The sequence below is a fragment of the Elgaria multicarinata genome, chromosome 3 (assembly GCF_023053635.1).
Source record: "Elgaria multicarinata webbii isolate HBS135686 ecotype San Diego chromosome 3, rElgMul1.1.pri, whole genome shotgun sequence".
Lineage (NCBI taxonomy): Eukaryota > Metazoa > Chordata > Lepidosauria > Squamata > Anguidae > Elgaria > Elgaria multicarinata.
The window spans coordinates 39,957,003-39,976,392 of NC_086173.1; the positions used below are offsets into that span (position 1 = coordinate 39,957,003).

The 19,390-nt window shown below is 39.3% G+C and overlaps 1 protein-coding gene across 1 annotated transcript in view; it reads left to right on the plus strand.

Moving 5' to 3' along the window:
* The window catches only part of CEP112 (centrosomal protein 112), a 286,793-nt gene that overhangs the window by 204,179 nt on the left and 63,224 nt on the right, over window positions 1–19,390 (plus strand). Inside the window, exons 22-23 of the mRNA XM_063120035.1 lie at window positions 7,498–7,560; window positions 13,849–13,998. Of these exons, the coding sequence (XP_062976105.1) occupies window positions 7,498–7,560; window positions 13,849–13,998 (213 nt within the window). The remainder of the gene's footprint in view (window positions 1–7,497; window positions 7,561–13,848; window positions 13,999–19,390) is intronic.

Consider the following 19,390-nt stretch of genomic DNA (forward strand, 5'->3'; position numbering starts at 1 on the left):
GGTCAGTTTCTTTGCTTGTCACTCCTTAGATCCTTTGTCTTACTTAGGGTCCTTTATTAGAAGGTTAAGAATCCATATTTGTTTTTATATGAGTAAATTGATGCTACTTATTTTTGCAAGGATTAATCTTTCTATTGTGATTCTTGGTACCATCTCCTGACAAAGAACTTTTAACTTGAAACTCAGTGAATATTTGTATTAATAAGAACTCTGAAGACAGGGAAAACTGCAATAAAAATAACATTGGCTAAACAAAGTAATTCTTTTTGCATTCTCTGTTTTGTTTTGATTTCATCTGACCCAATAGAGTACTTATCTTTGTTTTAAACATTTTGTTTGGGTAAGTCAGCTGTTTTTTGTTTTAGTTTTGGTAACCAGTTCCTTGGCGATAATGGTGTAGTAAATTAAACTTTCAATAACTGGGAAAGTATTCTTTAATATTTACTTACCCTTAAGATAAGATAGTAAAACTAACTACAGAAACTGTGGTGTTGCCACTGATAGATCAATGGTCTCACCCTGTATAATCCAGTGTCATGTGTTCTTTGCACATATGAGGCCCCAGGTTTAATCATGGGCATCTGATTAAATTGAGATGCCCATCTTTAATTGAGTAGCGTGGCTGGGAGAGACAAAGACCTTGGAGAACTTCTACCCGCATACTAGACAATTCGGCTTAAGCATCCAAATGGTTAGTGTAGTGTCATGGCCCAAAAAACTGAGCAATCAGAATGTCCCTGGTTCAAACGGTGTCTCTGCCTTGAACTCTCTAGATAGCCTTAGACTAAGCCACTCTTCTCTCCACCTCAGTCCTCCCTCATAATACTGATTTATTATTATTATTTATTTATTTATTTATATAGCACCATCAATTTACTTAATAGTGGAGCTAGGGGTGGCGACAGCCGACAGAAAGCTCTGGCGTGGGCTGGTCCATGAAGTCACGAAGAGTCGGAAGCGACTGAACGAATAAACAACAAAAAAGTTACAATTGCATGGTTGAACACTTGAAAGAACTATACAAATAGTATTAATAGTAGTATTCATGATAAGATATTTTCCATACAGCTTTCTGGATGCTCATCATACATTTATGTTGTTTCTAGTAGACTACAGAGCATCCATAGAGCTTTCCCTTTTAATTTCATACAATAGTTTGTTCTGTTGCAGCTACTGAAGCACTATCTCAGCTCATGACTTTAGAGTTCTTCCCCTCTACGTCCATAAACAGGTGGGAAATAAAAGCGGGAGACAGAGAGTTAAAGGTGACTTGATAAGAGATGTTATTGCCCATTCATTTCTTTTGACTCACTGTTGTTTCAGGCCAAACAGATTTTGCAAATTTTTGAACGCAGCAAAACATTTCTGACTTCAGTGTAAACATCTTGAGCAGCAATGACTGTGCATCATACCACCGTCAGGTTTCTGAATGAAGTAGTGTTTGTCTCTAAACTTAAGTATGTTCAGTCAAAACTCAGCATTGTACAGCTCAGGTCCATGCAATTCAACTTCTCAGTGTTCATTTGATTGATTTTATTTCTATATTTCTTTATTTATAGAAGTAGAGAGGCAAAAGAAAGCTGTCCATTGGTCCCCGGTTACAGGATACCCTGGAATGATCGCAGATTTTTTTAAAAAATATGGTTATAATTTAGTAATTTTACTAGTGAGCAAAATAATATTTTCGTTCTGTCATTTTCTCTACCTGTGAACTAGGCAAGTAGCCCAGAGGGAGAAAATATGGGCAGTATGCTATCTTTTCACTACTGCCTCTGATTCCCACTGATATTCTTGTGTTATTTATGGATTGATGCCAGTTCATCGCCTCAAGTTACACCTAACTCTATCTTATGAAAATTGTTGCCACTTAATTGCTTTGTCATGCTTAGGGGATGTTTTTAGGTCTTCAAACTACATGAAAGGCCTTTCAAGCCATATGTTCTGCAATAGCTGGGCAATGCAGGGTGAGTTAAGGACAGAATCATAAACACTGAGATTTTGATGCCTGTGTGGACCTCAGAGCTATAATACTTTAGAAAGACAGCTGCCCTTTCAAACTATGAGCCATTATGTTTTTGCCAAAACCAAGCCCACTTGTCATTTCCGTTCTCCTCATGGCTACTCATCAAGGTATTTAGGAATGAAAACTTTCACTTAGGCAGCAGCCAGCTGCAGAGCTCATTCATTCAGAGAAACCACAACCCAGTGTTTATGATGTCAGAACTGATCACTGTACAAGCAATTGTTTGTAGTGTCACAAACACTGGCCCACAGCTCAACTGAGTGAGTCAGACAAGAGGAAAGGAATGTTTCAAAAGTTCTCTTTACAAGACAAATATCTTGTTAATCATCACTTCTGATCTGACTGGATCTGCTTAAGGAAGTTTAACAAGGTTTTACCAGCACGTAGTGTGCGAGTTTTCTGAAGAACACTTCTACAGAGCTAGAGTTAAATTGTATTTGTTAAAATATTACTGAAAAGAAACCAGACAATAAAGCCTTCATTAGCACAGTTTCAAGACCTTAAATGATTTATTTTTTATTTATTTATTTATTACATTTTCATACCGCCCAATAGCCGAAGCTCTCTGGGCAGTTCACAAAAATTAAAACCATAATAAAACAACCAACAGGTTAAAAGCACAAATACAAAATACAGTATAAAAAGCACAACCAGGATAAAACCACGGATAAAAGATAGCACAGTACAGCCTTTTGATCTAATTCCAGCTAACTGTTAGCATTCAAGCTTTGGTTGAACATAGTGCAGCCTACATTATGGATATAATTAGTACAAAATGCTGGCATATAAACATGCTATGTACCTGTAACAGCTTTTCATCACTGATAGCATGATATTTACTTCAATTACACTCCCCACAACATTGGTTCCCCTGCTTAAAGACCTGCCCCTGTATTTAAGTTTTAAATAAATCTTGTTTTTAAATATTCAGGCCTTGTTAGTGGAACTTCCTTCCAAAGAAGCATGGTTACAATCACAACCTATCTGGATAAAAGGGGAATCTTTCAAAGTCAAGGTTTTTAAAACATCAAGGGATATGATCTATTTAAAAACAAAATGTAGAGTTGGATGGGATTCAGTTCCACCATGGCTTATTCTGTTTAAAGCAGTCTTCTCAATTACAGGGTTTAAGACAGATATACAATAACAACTTTATAAAGCACCTGCAACTGGCAGTAAGATCATTAGTCACTGTGCCCTCCTGCAATAAGTAATGTGTTTGACCTTAGTGAATACTTCCTGACCTTCCAGTGGACTATTCCAGTTTGTTCCTGTCTTATATTTGGTTCTGAAATAACATGTAAATCAAAATTGTGATTACAGTTTAATGCACAAAGAACTTTGGCTTCACGTATCTAGACCCATCAGTGATATGTAGGCCATGATTCTGCAAGTATGCAGAAATGCACTGTACACCGTAATGTCAAATATGGTTGCACCATAAAGTATGATATTGGCAGTTTTATTTTCAATTCCTTTCCTAATGATACCCACATAGAATTTGCCTTTTTCGTAGCAGGCACACAGTGGGTTGATGTTTTCATCACATTTGCCATTATAATGCCCATTCACCCAAGATTATCTCTTTGAGTTTATGAGGTTATAAAGTGGGCTGTATGTGAAATTGAATTGTTTAGGGCTAAACTAGATGTGACACCATTCATGCAATTAGCAAGATTGCAAGCATGCTGCGTGAGGCCCTGATCCAGATTTGAACCGCAGCAGGGGGTCAAAGGGGTTTAAACCTCCCTATCCACTCCATGCCCTTTCTCCTGAAATGTAATTTTAGAAAGCCATTCTCACATTTGCTAATTGCATCAATAGTGTCTAGTTTGATTCTTAGTGTGAACTAAGTTAGGTAAGAAGCATAGTTATTATGAGCTCCTTTCATTATCTAGCTAAAGTGTGAGTTAGTACTTTTCTGTGTGAATTATGAGAATGCTATTTTATAAGTACTGATAATTCAATGATGCTTTTTTAAATAGTTGATATATTTACCAGTTTGTATACCACATTAGATTGTAGTGTAATATGCATTGTAGTGGGGAGAATTGATAAGAATTTATTATATCTTGTAGGGGTGACTAGTTCTGTATATATGTGTTGTGAGATAACGGAATAATGGAATTATTCTTGGAAATAGAGGGTGGCTGCCACGAATACGTTTGGCAAGTGCTGGAAGCAGTGCATAGCTCAATTTAGCAGGGAATCCTCCATCTGGGTGTTACTGGTATCAGTGGCAAACCAGGCTACATTGAGAAAAATGGGAATAGTGTTATAACCAGGTCCAAAACTAAGGATGAGGTTATTGGCATCATGAGGGTTATAGAAGGCCAGGGTTTCATCAGCTTGTGAGAGAGATCCTGGAAGAATGAGAAACCTGCCACGCGTGCTTAGACTGGCTTCGTCCACCATGCCCTCCATTTAAGGAAATCTGAACCTTTGATATTAACTATTAGATTGAGAGGAACCTAGGTTTTACTCTGTTACCAATATGCTTGCTACTATCTTCATTGTACTTCTAGTGATGATAATTTGTGTGTATTTAGGAATGTTTGCGATCTGCCTCACCTTAGCTAAAGCTTATTATTCCCTAGACTGTTGGAGCAATAAAAGGTATTCTTTGATACCATATTCATATTGTTTGGCTTGAGGGAAGTTTCAGGGACCACTACCCATATACTTTAATTCTTGAAGCCCAGAACAGTAAAGTTTTATTACTGAGTAGGGTCTGTCCTTTATATCCATTGTATTCTCTCTTTATCTGGTGAATCTCAGATACACCCATTCAAGTTTAAGAACAAGCTAGTTAGTCGGATGGAGTAAGAAGCAGTTACTCATCTCAGTATTAATAATGTAGTCAAGTATTTGCTCCTCTGATATTTGCTAAACTGAGTGGAGAGATTGAAGCTCTCTGCCTTTCCTTTATTTCCTATGTCACAAAGGTCATATAGATATTAAATATACTATTAGAAAACTATGGGAAACATATTAACAGGCTTGAAATGATGTAATTTAGTCTATACCACAGGGTCATATATTTTCCAGTTTGGCCTTTACAGAGATTTGATGGTTGCATTGCCAATCAGGTGGCAACCTGATCAGTCATCTGGGTTGGATATAGTTGGAAGCTCTGTGTAAGAGTACAATAAATAAATACTTTTTTAAAAAAAAGTTTCAGTTGAAGTGTATATCAGTTTTATCCTGGAGCTGCTAGTGAATTTTGCATTTTAATATTTAGGCAGCTGTATTTAGGGAAGCACAACCAGTAAGTTTCGTTCCTGACAGTGGGTGTTTCTGTAGTTGCTAGATGAAAGCTGGCCCCCTAGTAGCCATAAGGGGCACATCGTTTCCATTCTTCCGCAGAAAATAATCTCAGATTATCTGTTCAAGCAACACTAATAATGTCAACTGCAATATCAGGGGTTTGTTCATCAGCTCATCTTCCAATGTGATATGTGCTATCTTTTGCCAGCAGTGTCCTTTTGCATTCTACATAGGACAAATGTCAGTCTCTGCGTAAAAGAATAAATGAACACAAATCTGACATCAGAATGGGCAATATTAAGAAACAAGTAGGAGACCATTTCAAACTTCCGGGACATTTTGCTACCAATCTTAAGGTGGCTATTATTGGACAAAGAAATTCAAAGGAAAACTGCTGAATTAACAGAAGAAGTTTAATTCTAACACCCGGGGGTTGAATTGAGATAGGAGACTGTTTTCCACTAGAGATGTTAATTAGCTTATGTTTGTCTTATCACCACTACTTTATGAATGGTCACTAAAATTGTTTTAGGTTCATATAAATTTTTACATAATTATCACAGTTGGCATTTCTTGTATTTCATTTCCCTCTGACCTTACTGCTAGCATTTTTCTCTCTCTACACCCATGTGTACATATAGTATGCCTACCAACTGTGGATAACATTCCATGCATCTGATGAAGTGGACTGTAGTCCACAAATGTTTATGCCATAATAAAATTCTTAGTCTTTAAGGTGCCACGAGACTCTCTCTTGTTTTTGTCACAACAGACTAACATGACTACCCCTCTGGAGAAAATAATCTGTTTGACTCCATAGAGTCTTAATGTATATGTGCCCCTATTTCCCCCTGTCAAACGTTGAAGGGACTCTATAGGCCTTATCTCTGTCTTTGCTCACGTGTGTGTGGTCTGCTGTACCTGTGCAGCATTCTTGTGGCCTTAGTGTAGTTCTCTGCTGACACCAGCTAAGTTTCTTTATTCTTTAAATTTAGTTCAGAGAAATTAATTCTTACCTCCAGCTCCAGAATCAAACACTAAAGTGAGGTCATAGCTTTAGCCACAGAATCAGTGGCTTTGGCTTACTACTTTTTCTTATAAGTTTCTCTGTAAGCAAGCGCTGTTCAAAGCTGCTTGTTCTCTTTCATATAGAAAAATTCTCCATGTCAGCACACTGATTGTCCATGGGATGATGTGCTAAGTACTTCTCTGCTCTGTAAGAGAACAGGGAAGCCCATGCATCAGAGTTGACGGATCATAGCCAATGTGCCATGTTACACACAGCTATTTTCTTCGAATATATGTTTTTGTATTTCACAACCAGAAACACAAGAACAGAGAGCAATTATTTGTATGTAAATAATTATGAGAGAAGTCCGTTGGAACTGGATATTAAAATATATTTTTATTTCAAAAACTAAGCTTGAAACATGGTAGAGATTTTAGTGCTCTCTGTGTGGGAATGTGGGGGGGAGAGAGATGAATTTCAGGGATGCTACCCTCCCAATTGCATGTGATATCAAAACAACAAAGGACCCCTATTTCCAGATTGCTTTATACTTTATCTTTGAGATATGAAAGATATGGTGGAAAGAGAGAGAGAGACACATACAGAGGGAGAGAGAGCATATGAGAGAGAGTGCTGTGGGTCAAAGGAAGCCCAAATGGTTCCATAGCATATTGGATTTTTACTTCAATGGCAGTCAGCTTTTAGTAAAAAGAGTGTAAGAATATGACAAAGGGAAGTTGCAGGCATCAGCTGGCACACAAAATCATAGAGTATGTGTCACATTGTACCCTCACAGCCTGCAGTGACGCTTGTGGCTTTCTCTCTCTCTTTCTTTCCCTTTTTTCTTCTCACTGAGATGAAGTCATCCTGATAAGCTCTGTCTCTCTATCCCCCCGCCTTTTAAAAAAAAAAAAATCCACAGAGGCCTTTATGTTTTTCTAATAATTGGCAGCAGAGGTACTATTCTCCTCCCTCCCCCCCCTCCGCTCTTTCAAGTGATGAATAGTTGGCCCTAGATCAAAGACAAGCCCTAGCGTTTTTTTGGCTGCCACAAAAGGGCGTTGGAATTGGCAGCGCTCCCAGCTGCTTAGTGATAGGCATGTAGACGAGGTGCCAGGCAATAGGGGTCAGTGGCAAAATGTCTGTACACGTTCTTCATCTGAGATAATCTGGTTTCCTTTTTGTGTGTGTATTTCAGGCCAACAGCAGGTTGAAGCAGATTGAAAAAGAATACAGTCAGAAGTTTGCCAAATCTTCACAGGTAGGAAACATGGGGTGGGGTGGGGGAATAAACTGAAACAAAATTACTTGTTTGAGAATTTGGGGTTTTTTTTTGTGTCTTTCATTTAAAAAATGAAAATAGAAATAAACAATATTTGGCTCTGTTCTTTCAATGTTCGCATTTAATTCAAACTCCTCCTTAGCCCCTCCAAACAGTTATACCCCTAGTGCTGACAAATCAAGCTGCCACTTCCCCCCCCACCCCCACTATCTTCACATTAAATGAATCAACTTACCAACCACAGCAGATGGCAGCATTTTTAAACTATAGTAGAGACATTGTTAATTTAAGGCAGAAGATAACAACTTGCAATGTGAGTATACAAGTACTCTGAGGCACTAAGATTTAGGGTCACTTCACAATCTACTTCCTCTCCCTGTGCTATTTGGGAAACTTTAGTCTGCAGGATAGAAATTTCCTTTAGCTCAGAGGCAAAATTTCCAGATCCTATCAAGCAGGCTAGCCCAACCTAGTCAGGCTAGGTCCTTTCAAGCAGACTGTACAAGACTACCCCTATCTAGTCAGAAAACAGTGTTTGAGTCCTTCAGACACATTCCATAGGTTGAAGATCTTCTCTTGTTTCCATTTTTCATTGAGTCAAGTATGGGCTGCTGCCTGAATTAGTTGTAGACTTCAGATGACTCTAATTGCCCCAATGTTCATGTTCTTAGCTTGGAAAACAGGGGAGAAATCCTTACAATATAGTTCAGTAGGTGCTTGTGTGCTGTCCTCACCGTGGGCAGGAAGCTGAGCAAGAACAAGCTACAAATGCTTTGTTTGGATCTCCCCTATGCTAACTGTGGGCAAGAAAACATCAGCATCACTTAATCTATTAAAATCCCTAAGATCAGGCCCCTATAGCTTGGATAAGCCTTGTAATTAACTAACTATTGTGCCAGCATGGTATATGGGAAACTGAATGAAACAATGGTGTGCTGTACACCACAGTAGAAAGGCTCACACCGCCTCCTCCCTAACCATGGGAACTATTGGGACCTGGTTTGTTTTACGTATGAGCTGAATGGGAACTTAGAGATGGTTGCTAGAAACACCATATTGTGTGTGATGCAATGTAGCCTAGATACTACTACACTGAAAAAAACCGTTAATCTGACCTACCCTACCCTCCAGTCAGAGCTGTGAAGGAAGAAGACCCTTGGGAGGAATTTTGCCCAATATTCCTGACTCCACAACTTGGCATAAAAATGGTGGAGCAATAAGAAACTGAACCAGGCTGAACTGATAGACTGGGGTGATCACTTATGAGTAGATCCACTAATAGGAAGTCCTCTAGCCTTAAGCTTGAAGAAATAGCAGATTGTTGTCTTTTTCAGGCAGACAATTTGCAACAGCCATTCTTCTGGAGTGTATCCACTGACTGGGAAAAAACTCCAGCTTGCCATTTTAAACAATGAGTCCACTTTGGAGGAAGTGGGCAATGTTCTTGTTATCTATTCAGGAATATTTCAGCTCACTGAGTTTGTCTTTAATGAGATAGAAATGGAGTACCTTTTAAAGGCCAAAAGGCAGAGTACAAATAATGTTATAAATAAATTAATAAGTGACTGCACCCAGGATGTGGTATGAGCATTTCTCTGGATGTATCCTAGGAATCACTCCTAGTTGGTGTATGTGTGTCTATTTTCTAAGGAGGCTAATATAGGTGTTTCCACATATATCGTAGATGTATAGGTTACATTTTTGACACAGGGAATGAATTAAAAGATTGAACTTCAGAATGCCTTCACTTCTTTGGGGTTTTGCATCAGCCTAACAGTATCTTTTGAATATAGTTTTGGTAATGTAATGTTAATAATATGTCACTTGTAACTTTCATGTGGTTGTGCTGCTGACAACATCGCTCTAATCTAATTCTCTGTGGCCTCTTGGAACATTCACTTTTAAACACCCACACACAACAATAGATTCCAAGAAATTCTCTCTGAAGTTTGGGCAAGATAAACAATTTCATCCCCCCCCCCCAAACTCCACGAGAATTATTGCGCAAAGCATTTCTTTGTCTGACTGCTGCTTTTAAAAGTTTATTAATACATTATTAAACATCTCAGCTTCTTAACCCAAAAGAACTTAGTTGTGAGACTCTACCAGGTATCTTGCCCACTTCTACAAAATTCTATCAATTAATGAAGAACGTAAGAACACTTGTGCCGGCCATCTAATCCAGCATTCTGTTCACACAGCGGCCAACTAGCTACCAGTGGGAAACCCACAAGTAAGACATGAGTGCAATAGCACCCTCTCGCTCATGCTCCCCAGCAACTGGTGCACATGGGCACACTGCATCTGATACTGGAGGTAGCCATCAATAACCATCCTTTGTGAATTCGTCTAATCCCTTCTAAAGCCATCCAAATTGTTGGCCTTTACTAAATCTTCTAATAGTGAATTTCATAGTTTAACTATGTACTTTGTGAAGAAGCACTTCCTTTTATCTATCCTGGATCTCCCACTAATCAGCTTCATGGGATGACCCCAGGTTCTAATACTATGAGAGAGGGTGAAAAATGTTTCCCTGTTCACTTTCTCCATACCATGCTTAATTTTGTACGCTTCTACCAGGTCTCACTCGCTTTTTTTTTCTAAGCTTAAGTAGTCCCAGACATTGTAACCTTTCCTCATAGAGGAGTTGCTCTAGCCTCTTGATCATTTTGGTTGCCCCTTTTTTGCACTTTCACCAACACTACAATGTCCTTTTTTTAGGTGCAGTGCCCAGAACTGTACACAGCATCTCAAGTGTAGTTGCACCATAGATTCCATAGAATCATAGAATAGTAGAGTTGGAAGGGGTCTATAAGGTTCCTGCTCAATGCAGAAATCCACCTTAAAGCATACCTGACAGATCGCTGTCTAGCTGCCTCTTGAATCCCTTGTATAAGGGCAGTATGATATTGCTGTTTTATTTTTGATTCCTTCCTCATTGTGCAACATTTTTCACAGCAGCCAAGCTTGCACATTGGAAATTCAAGTAAATAATGTCTACCAGATAACCCCTTTCCATGTGTTTATTGACACCATTAAAGCACTCTAAAAGGTTAGTGTTAATAATGCTTTCAATCAATTTACCCAGAACTAATTACCCTGAAGCTAATTACCCTGTAACTTCCCAGATTCCCCCTGGATCACTTTTTAAAAATTGGTATTACACTGCCGCTCTGCAGTCTTCTGACATATTACGTATTTCGTTACAAGATCAATAATTTCACATTTGAGTTCTTAAAGAACTCTAGGATGATTACCATCTCGGCCTGGTGATTTATCAGCTTTCAATTTGTCAGTAAGGTTGCTACCTTTCCTAACCTGTGGTACACATTCTAGTTGTACTTCTATTATAGTGGTTTTGAGTAATTTCCAAGCATTTTGAAGGGATTTACCCCTCTTGACTCCCCCTTTCTATTTCCTTTTTGACCAGCTCCCTCATTTGAGAGAGTTTCCTATTTTGAAGTTGAATGTGACCATGTTGGACTTCCTTGGCAATATTCCACTTTAATATATCTATTAACTTTGATAGCACTATGGTCACTGTTTCTAATTGGTTTGTCAGCACTCACATCTCACACTAGGTCCTGGGCGGCATCATTTAAGAGTAAATCCAGGGTGGCATCCCCTCTGGTATGTTTCATGACCAACTGTTCTAGGGCACGGTCATTTAGGGCACTGAGAAATTTAACCTCTTTGTTGTAACAGGAACATGCATTTATCTGTCAATTATGCATTGCTACAACACTTTCTCATTTGGATGCTTTCCTGATTTCATTTTTTATCTCCCTGTCATCCTAAACATTTGGGAACAATAGCATGTCTCTAGTAATAAATTACTTTTGTTGCCTGGTATTTTCCTCCACAGCACTTCTGACCTTTTTAGGTTTTCTAGTCTGTTTGACACTATGCCCTCTTTGACATACAGGACGTTTTCAGACAACAGGCTAAGCCATGGTTAGGCCATTTTTGCAGCAAATGGTTAGTGGGCGTGTTTAAACCATGGTTATGTAACCACCATGGTTAGGAATAGTTCACCTGACACACTAAGCTAAAATGTTTAGCTCAAAATTCTTAACCACCATCACTTAGTGTGTCATCTGAACGTGGTCACAGAGCAACACCTCCTCCAATATAGCCTCCCCTGTACTTCCTATGGAGTTTACATCCAGATGACTGTATCCCATTGATTCTCTCTATTCTATCAGGTTTCTATTATGCCCACTATATCTAAGATCTCCTTTATAACCAGACACTCCAACTCTTTCATCTTGGCTCAGAGGCGTTAGCATTCCTGTACCTATTAGCACAGGAATACCTATACACAGTGTCCCTCCCAGATGTGTCTGATGTGTGCATATTTTGCTATGGCCTTAGGCTTCTCTGACTGGCTATCATGTTGCACCATATGCTCATGGTGTATTCCCTCCCCATCTCCATTTGTGCAATTGGAAAGATTTTCAGCTTCATTCCTTAGGGATGATTCTACCCAAAGTGGATGCTTTCCAGCTCCTTTCAGCCTCCCCCAAGATGCAGTTTAAAAGCTTCTCCACCACCTTTTTAATGTTAAGTGCCAGCAATCTGGTTCCGTTCTGGTTCAAATGAAGCCTGGCCCTCTTATACAGGCCTGACTTGTCCCAAAGTGTTCCCCAGTGCTTAACAACTATGAACCCCCTCCTCCCTACTCTATCGTCTCATACATGCATTGAGACTCCTCAGTTTCACCTGTCTAGCTAGTCCTTTGTATGGTACAGGTAGCATTTCAGAGAAAGCCACCTTGGTGGGCCTCGATTTCAATCTCCTACATAGCAACCTAAATTTGGTTTCCAGGATCTCTCAAAGTTATCTAGACAGCATATGATACCTGCAACCTTCACACCCGGGAGGCAATTTAACATGCAGTCTCTGTGCCCATCACAAACTGAGCTGTCTGTGTATCTGATGATTGAATCTCCTACTACCCCAAGCCTGCTGCCTCCCTGAGGCACAGCTCCGGTGCAAGAGGATATTTGTTTGTCTTCTAAGAGACCATTTTCTCAGAATGGCATCGTCCTTCCCAAGACCCCCATTCTCCATGGCTGCAAAAAGGCTGTCACAGGGACACCACTATTATGTCCCAAAGGTCTCAGCCACTAACCTGTCTGCCTCTCTCCAGGTCAGCAGGTTTGGCTTCAAGGGAAGATCGCATTGCCTAAGAGCCAGGAGCTCATTATACCAAGCACATACTCATGACTTTTATCCGGTTGGCAGGTAGTCATACAGTACATGAGGCACCCCGTGCAATACACTGGATAGCTCCCATACCCCTGCTGACTTTCTATCTCCATAACCTTTGTTATTGTTATTTACTAAGTTATTTACTAGGAGTTGACTTCCCTCGCCTCCTCGCCCTGCTGCTAAACGAACACTTGTGCTAAAAAACTTCTTTTTACCTTGACATTTGAGACAGTTTGTCATTGCGACTCCTCATACTCGGTGAGCTGAATGAAATAATCTAAAATTATTTGAGTTTGTTCTTCAACATATATCTCCATGGGCTGGATGTGATTTTTCAATGCATTGAGCCTTCACACGCTGCATGGCATCCCTCCTCATCTGTTCTAGTTCTGCATCTGTCTACATTGCTGATTTAATGAATCACAGTTCCAGAATATTGGGTCCAGCAAGCGGCACACAGCACAGGACCTGGAGAATTCATCCATCCCTAGCACAACCCCCCCTTGCAAATGCAAAAGCATTTTAGTGTATGTGGCTCTCTGGATTCCCAGCCATAACATTAGGTCTAAGCCAAAAGATCAATTTTTCATCAACAGTGAGGACTTTTTTTAATATTTATATTCCAATTGTCATTCCTTGGTTAGCTCAGAGTATTCTGAATCTTTGCTACATATCCCAATAAGTGTGCAAAAAATGTTTCAAGAGATTGATTTTAAAAATCATTTCAATGAAGTGGAAAATTGTAATCCCACATTTCCCATGTTTTCACATAACAAATGTGCTTTGTTCTGGTGAGTAAATTATTGCAGAATTTTATAGTGGAAAATTTTCCTATAAATTTTTTATGTCCAGCAGTTTTATTCTATTCCAGTCTTACTATATTTCTTTTCCCTGTGTAGAATTTTCTGCTTGCTAGTGTGTAATATGTTAATTTAAACTATTTAGTTTTCACAGTTGAGTTTGCCAACTCAAATTCTCACGTCAAGCATAAATACATGCAAAATATATACTTTTTACTGTGGTAGGAGTTTTAGCATGCTGTTTTCTTTTTAGATCATAGCTGAACTTAAGACAACCATTTCCTCTCTGACAGAGGAAAGCAACCAGCAGCAGCTTGCTTCAGAAAGGCGTCTGCAGGATGTTTTACAAAAGTTTGAAGATGAGAAGCAGCAGCTGATTAGAGATAATGACAGAGCAATCAAGGTAATCTGGGGCTTTGAGTCAATGATGCTACCAGCTGTTTGAGCGTAATTAAAAGTTTTGAAAGTATTGGCTGTGGCCGCGTGAATGCATGTAGCATTCATGTTCTTATAGCACTCAGCAGTTCTCTTTCTCTAGAAATTTGGTTGTAAAATATTTTCATGTTGTTCGAATATTTTCAGCCCCATTCTATATGCTGAAAAGCACTCAACCTGATTCTGACTTGGTAAGCTAACAATTCTGATAGTATTAATAGAAGTAACTGAAAAACCCTGTTAGGCATAGTTCATGCACATCTGCCTTAAATGCATGTCTGAACTTGTTTGTTTCCAGGTTGACACATACAGCACATATAAAGGTAGGCACTCTGGAAAGCATTGTCCACCCAGTTGCAGTCTCTTACGACTAAGTGCCTCTTAGCAGACATCACAAACGTGAATAGTGTCATCCTCAATCATTTTCCCATAACTGCAATTTCTCTGGTGCTTCACCTTCCTTAGTTACATATTTTGGAAGCATTATCAAAGCTTTTATTTGTTCTTGGTTTTAATGGCACTGTTCATGCCAGTTTGGGGTTTTGGTTTTAGCATTAGAAATATTTATCTGTTCTGATTTCATTTGGCAATGTTGTATGTTACACGTTTGTTTTTAACTTACTGACACATGTGTAGAGACTCTGGCATTGATGGGACTACATATTTGAATAAATAATTTCAAGGTTGTTTTAATGATACCCTTTTTAAAAAACAGTCATTTTCCTCCTATAATAATATGTAAACAGGGTAGACTTGTTAAACCTCTGGACTCTGTCTTTGTGGATATTGTTTATGGGCTTGGGTGGCTGGTCTTTGAGTTCATCATTGACTGATCCCATGCCATCTCTCTCCATTCAGTGTGGTTTCAAATGCATTTATGCATAACTAATTTGGTTTATTTTCAGATGCCTTAAATTATTTGTTGTTCAGTGAGCTATTTCAGTTTAGTAGCTTCATCAGGTATTTCTCCTAAATGGCACGTCATAGATTCAGTCCCAATCCCCAATATAAGTCAAGATGTGCAAGTACCATGATGAAAGAAAATGTGTCTATGAACAAGGGAGAAACAGACAACAACAACAATGTGATATAAATTATAAGAGTCAAAACTGTAACAAAATGAACCAAGTTAATCTTCCATGTAGAGATGCCGTAACTTTCAGGAGGCAAGTTTGAGAACAGTATTGTGTTCTTAAATGCTTTGCTGAATAGGAATATCCCGTGTGGATATATCTCAATGTACAACAAGGACTTCACCAAATGGAATGCTACATTTTGTACCAGAAATCTTTCATTACATTACATTATATTACTTTCATTATTACTTTTACTTTTTATTTTCTAATAACAGAAAAGCCTGACACGTTAAGGTGAGGCTAAGATTTAGCTTGATTTTTAGTGGTTTCTGAAGATTATGCTTAGACGAGGAGCAATACATTTTCTCCCTGATTTTTCATTTGGTGTGAAATAGTTTCTTAAAGCATTTCCCTCCAGGCAACTAATACAAATGAAAGGTTAATCTCTGAGGAGCTGCCCTTACAAACCTCACAATCTGAGTTTCAAAGGAGGAGAAGCATCAGCCTGCATTACTAGACAAGGTTGTAATTTGTACCAGACAAAATTGTGTAGAATAAAGTGACCCTCTTACCAGCACTCTTCACTGAAAAGAAAATTATTACCCCCAAAAGGTTCTGTAATATTGAGAAACGATGCACTTCCCCATATACTGAGTGCTGCTCTGCTCATGCTCATTTGTACAATAAAAGGGACGGCTGGCATTTATTTTAGTTCCCAAGTCTGCATTTAATTTATTCTTTAGGGCTCTTTTGTCTTGTAGGAAACACTTGCATCTGTTGTGTCATATGCTAAATGGGATTGTTTCTTATTTAGAATTAATAGCGGCTGGTGCTTTAAGCTTGTAGTAGAAAATAGAGCCCTTCACCCCATGTTGTTCTCCACCTCCCATCCCTAATGACCAGGTACCACTGGAGTGCTAAGACTGATCTATTTAAATATCTCCTAACATATACATAACAGCCTTTTTTAAAAATCTGGAAGCAAGCTTCCTAACTTGTTTAAAAATATTTGTCTAAAATAATAAAGTTTCTGTGTTGAGGCGTGCTCCACAAGCAAGCCTTCGTGGGTTTTTTTTAAAACCCCACCTTGAAAAAGCTGCCAAACATCTTCTAAGTGCTTGTTGCGTATTCCGCAAATGGTACATCACATTCACAGAGACACCAAGTAAGACTTTTGCCACAGCACTTAAAATGGAAGGGTTGGAAGCAGTTCATTGGCTAGTCACTAAAGTGTTTTTGCATGGTTTGTGCTGTATCTGTGAATAATTTTAGTGTGTTCTGTGGATCTAAAAATCCAAAGAAGACCATTTTTAAGCCATCTGGCCAAGAACTCTCTTCCTTCCATGGAGAGACTAGATATGATGGACACATGACAAAACGATGTTGGTTGCAATGTCCAAGATAAGGGCACCGACGAAGGCTATAGGCCCAAGCAGCTCTTATGGTCCTAGGTCAAGCACTACACATGAAGGTTTCCAAGCCAGAAATAGTTGGTCTGGATTCCACATGTCTTTTCAAAGGCTCCGCTTCTCTTCTAACTTTAAATAGAAAAGTCAAAGACGTTTGTATCACTACGTTGGTGTCTATTCACAACCAGATTCAGCATAGAGATGCCCATAAGAGAACTAGGAAGAGTCCCACTTACACTGCACATAAAGGAGCCTGCCTTTAGAAGTAGGTTCCTTAGAGGACTTTCTCTTCAAGTGCAGACAAGAATTCACTAGCTGGCACTGTAGACACCCAACTTAATATTCTAGAACTTCCAAGCTCTTATCAAATAACTAATAGCTGTCATGCATAGACAACATGTCTGCAAATGCCTATATTGATCAACAGAGAGTCACAAAAGCTTTCATTCTTCAACAGGAAGCCAGAAAAGTCATAGCCAAGGTGAATGTGCATTTAATTACCTTTCCAGAAGAAATGTGATTACATAAGCAGATTGGCACACCATATTGACCCTCAGCCAGTCTGAATGGATGCTCCATCCCCATGTATTCAGAAAGGTAGCCTTAAGCCTCATCAATGTTTCTGCCTGTTCACAAAGCTACATGATTCACAACTGCTCCTGCTCATCATCCAGAAAGTCACTGTCATGCAGTGAAGATTGGCTTAGGAACATAGAAAGCTGCCTTTCCAGAATCCTATTTCTATTGTACATAGATGTAAAAACATTCACAATTGCGCAAGACAGTTTCAGATATTGGGTGATATAGAAATGTAATACATAAATAAAACAGATACACACTGCGACACAGTCTACTGTTTGACATGTTGCTGTCCATCATTTTGAACTTTTGATCTCAAAATTTTTAGGATTTTGGGCTTTTAAAATAGTAAATAAAATTAAATACAACTGATCTTTGTGGTCTCTATATATCACACATATGGGTTCTGTACCTGTGCAGAGCTCGATTGGAACTTTCTAGAGATGACATCTTTAGGCTGGAAGACTACCCTTGCCCCCGTACATGCCTAGGATGGTGCAGTCGCCTACCTGCCAGTTTCTCTTTGACTGCAGCAGCAGCATCAAGAGCTTTTTCTGCAAATCGTTTTCATAAGCCAGCCTGGAAGCTACATTCTGATTTATTGACACCACCACAACCCCGGGATCATTCTATGGCAAAACCAACTAAAGCTAAATGCCCTGCATTGGATTTGACTGACCAGCCCAAGAAGAAGAAGAAGAAGAAGAAGAAGAAGAAGAATTTGTACCATCCCACACTCATGCTGTCCCTGGCTCTTTGGGCTGATATGGCTTAATTATTATTATTATTTATTTATTTATATATATATAGCACCATCAGTGTACATGGTGCTGTACAGAGTAAAACAATAAAATAGCAAAACCCTGCCACATAGGCTTACATTCTAATAGAATCATAATAAAACAAGAAGGGGAAGAGAATGCACCAAACAGGCACAGGGTAGAGTAAAACTAACAGTATAAAAGTAAGATCAAAATCAAATTCTAAAAGCTTTAGAAAAAAGAACAGTTTTTATCTGAGCTTTAAAGACTGTGATTGAACTTGTAGTTTGTAAATGTTCTGGAAGAGCATTCCAGGCATAAGGGGCAGCAGAAGAAAATGGACAAAGCCGAGCAAGAGAAGTGGAGACCCTTGGGCAGGTAAGAAACATGGCATCTGAGGAGCGAAGAGCACGAGTGGGGCAATAGTGTGAGATGAGAGAGGAAAGATAGGAAGGAGTTAGACTGAAAAGTTTTGTAGGTCAACAGGAGAAGTTTATATTGGACTCTGAGGTGAACTGGAAGCCAATGAAGAGATTTCAGAAGTGGAGTAACATGGTCAGAGCGGCGAGCCAAGAAGATGATCTTGGCTCAGAGTGGTGAACAGAGTGGTGAACAGAAACCAACGAACTGATGTGAGAAGAAGGGAGGCCAGTCAGAAGAAGGTTACAGTAGTCCAACCAAGAAATAACCAATGCATGAACAAGAGTCTTGGCAGAAGAGACAGACAAAAATGATCGAATCCTGGCAATGTTATATTATAAAAAATGACAGGATTTATCTACTACCTTAATATGAAGAATAAAGCGAGGAATAAAGCGAGAGCGAGGAATCAAATATACAGGAAACACTACAACTTCCACTGCCACCATCATTCTGATCTCATCCATTCCCATGGTACAGAGACCACCACATGACTCCTCAGTGGCTGTGGATAACACCCATATGCTGGTCTGTGTCAGAAGGCAGATGATGGGTAGCATCCAATGTTAGTCCTACTTAGTGTGGACACACTAACTTAAGTCCCATTCATTTCAATGGTTCTGCTTTATGTAGGGCTAACATTGGATACTGCCCAATGGATTCTTCACGGTTTCTTTTATGCTCAGAGTTCCCAAGTGCAATGACTCACACAGCGTCTCCCTAATACCATCACTTCCCAGAATCCAGGTGGGGTTTGCCAGGCTTGTACCATTCCAGGGGCTCTGCCTGTTTTTACACAGGAGAGGATTGGGATGATCCTAGCAAGAACCCCATATGGATCAATATTCTCAATCTCTCCCATGATCTTGGGATAGAAGTTCCCTTTGGAGAAAGGACTCCCCTCCAAGCCACTACAGGGAATGTTGGTGGTATTTCAAGTCGTACCAACGTCAGTCCTGGAAGGATTCCTCCAACTACAGGAGAACACCAGAGCTTACAAAATATGCTTACCAATGCTTACAAAATATGCACTCTGTCAGCCTCTATAGGATTTTACCATTAACCTCTTCTCTCCAAAAAGTCTCTTCAAGCAACTCCTTTTGATGTGAATCCGG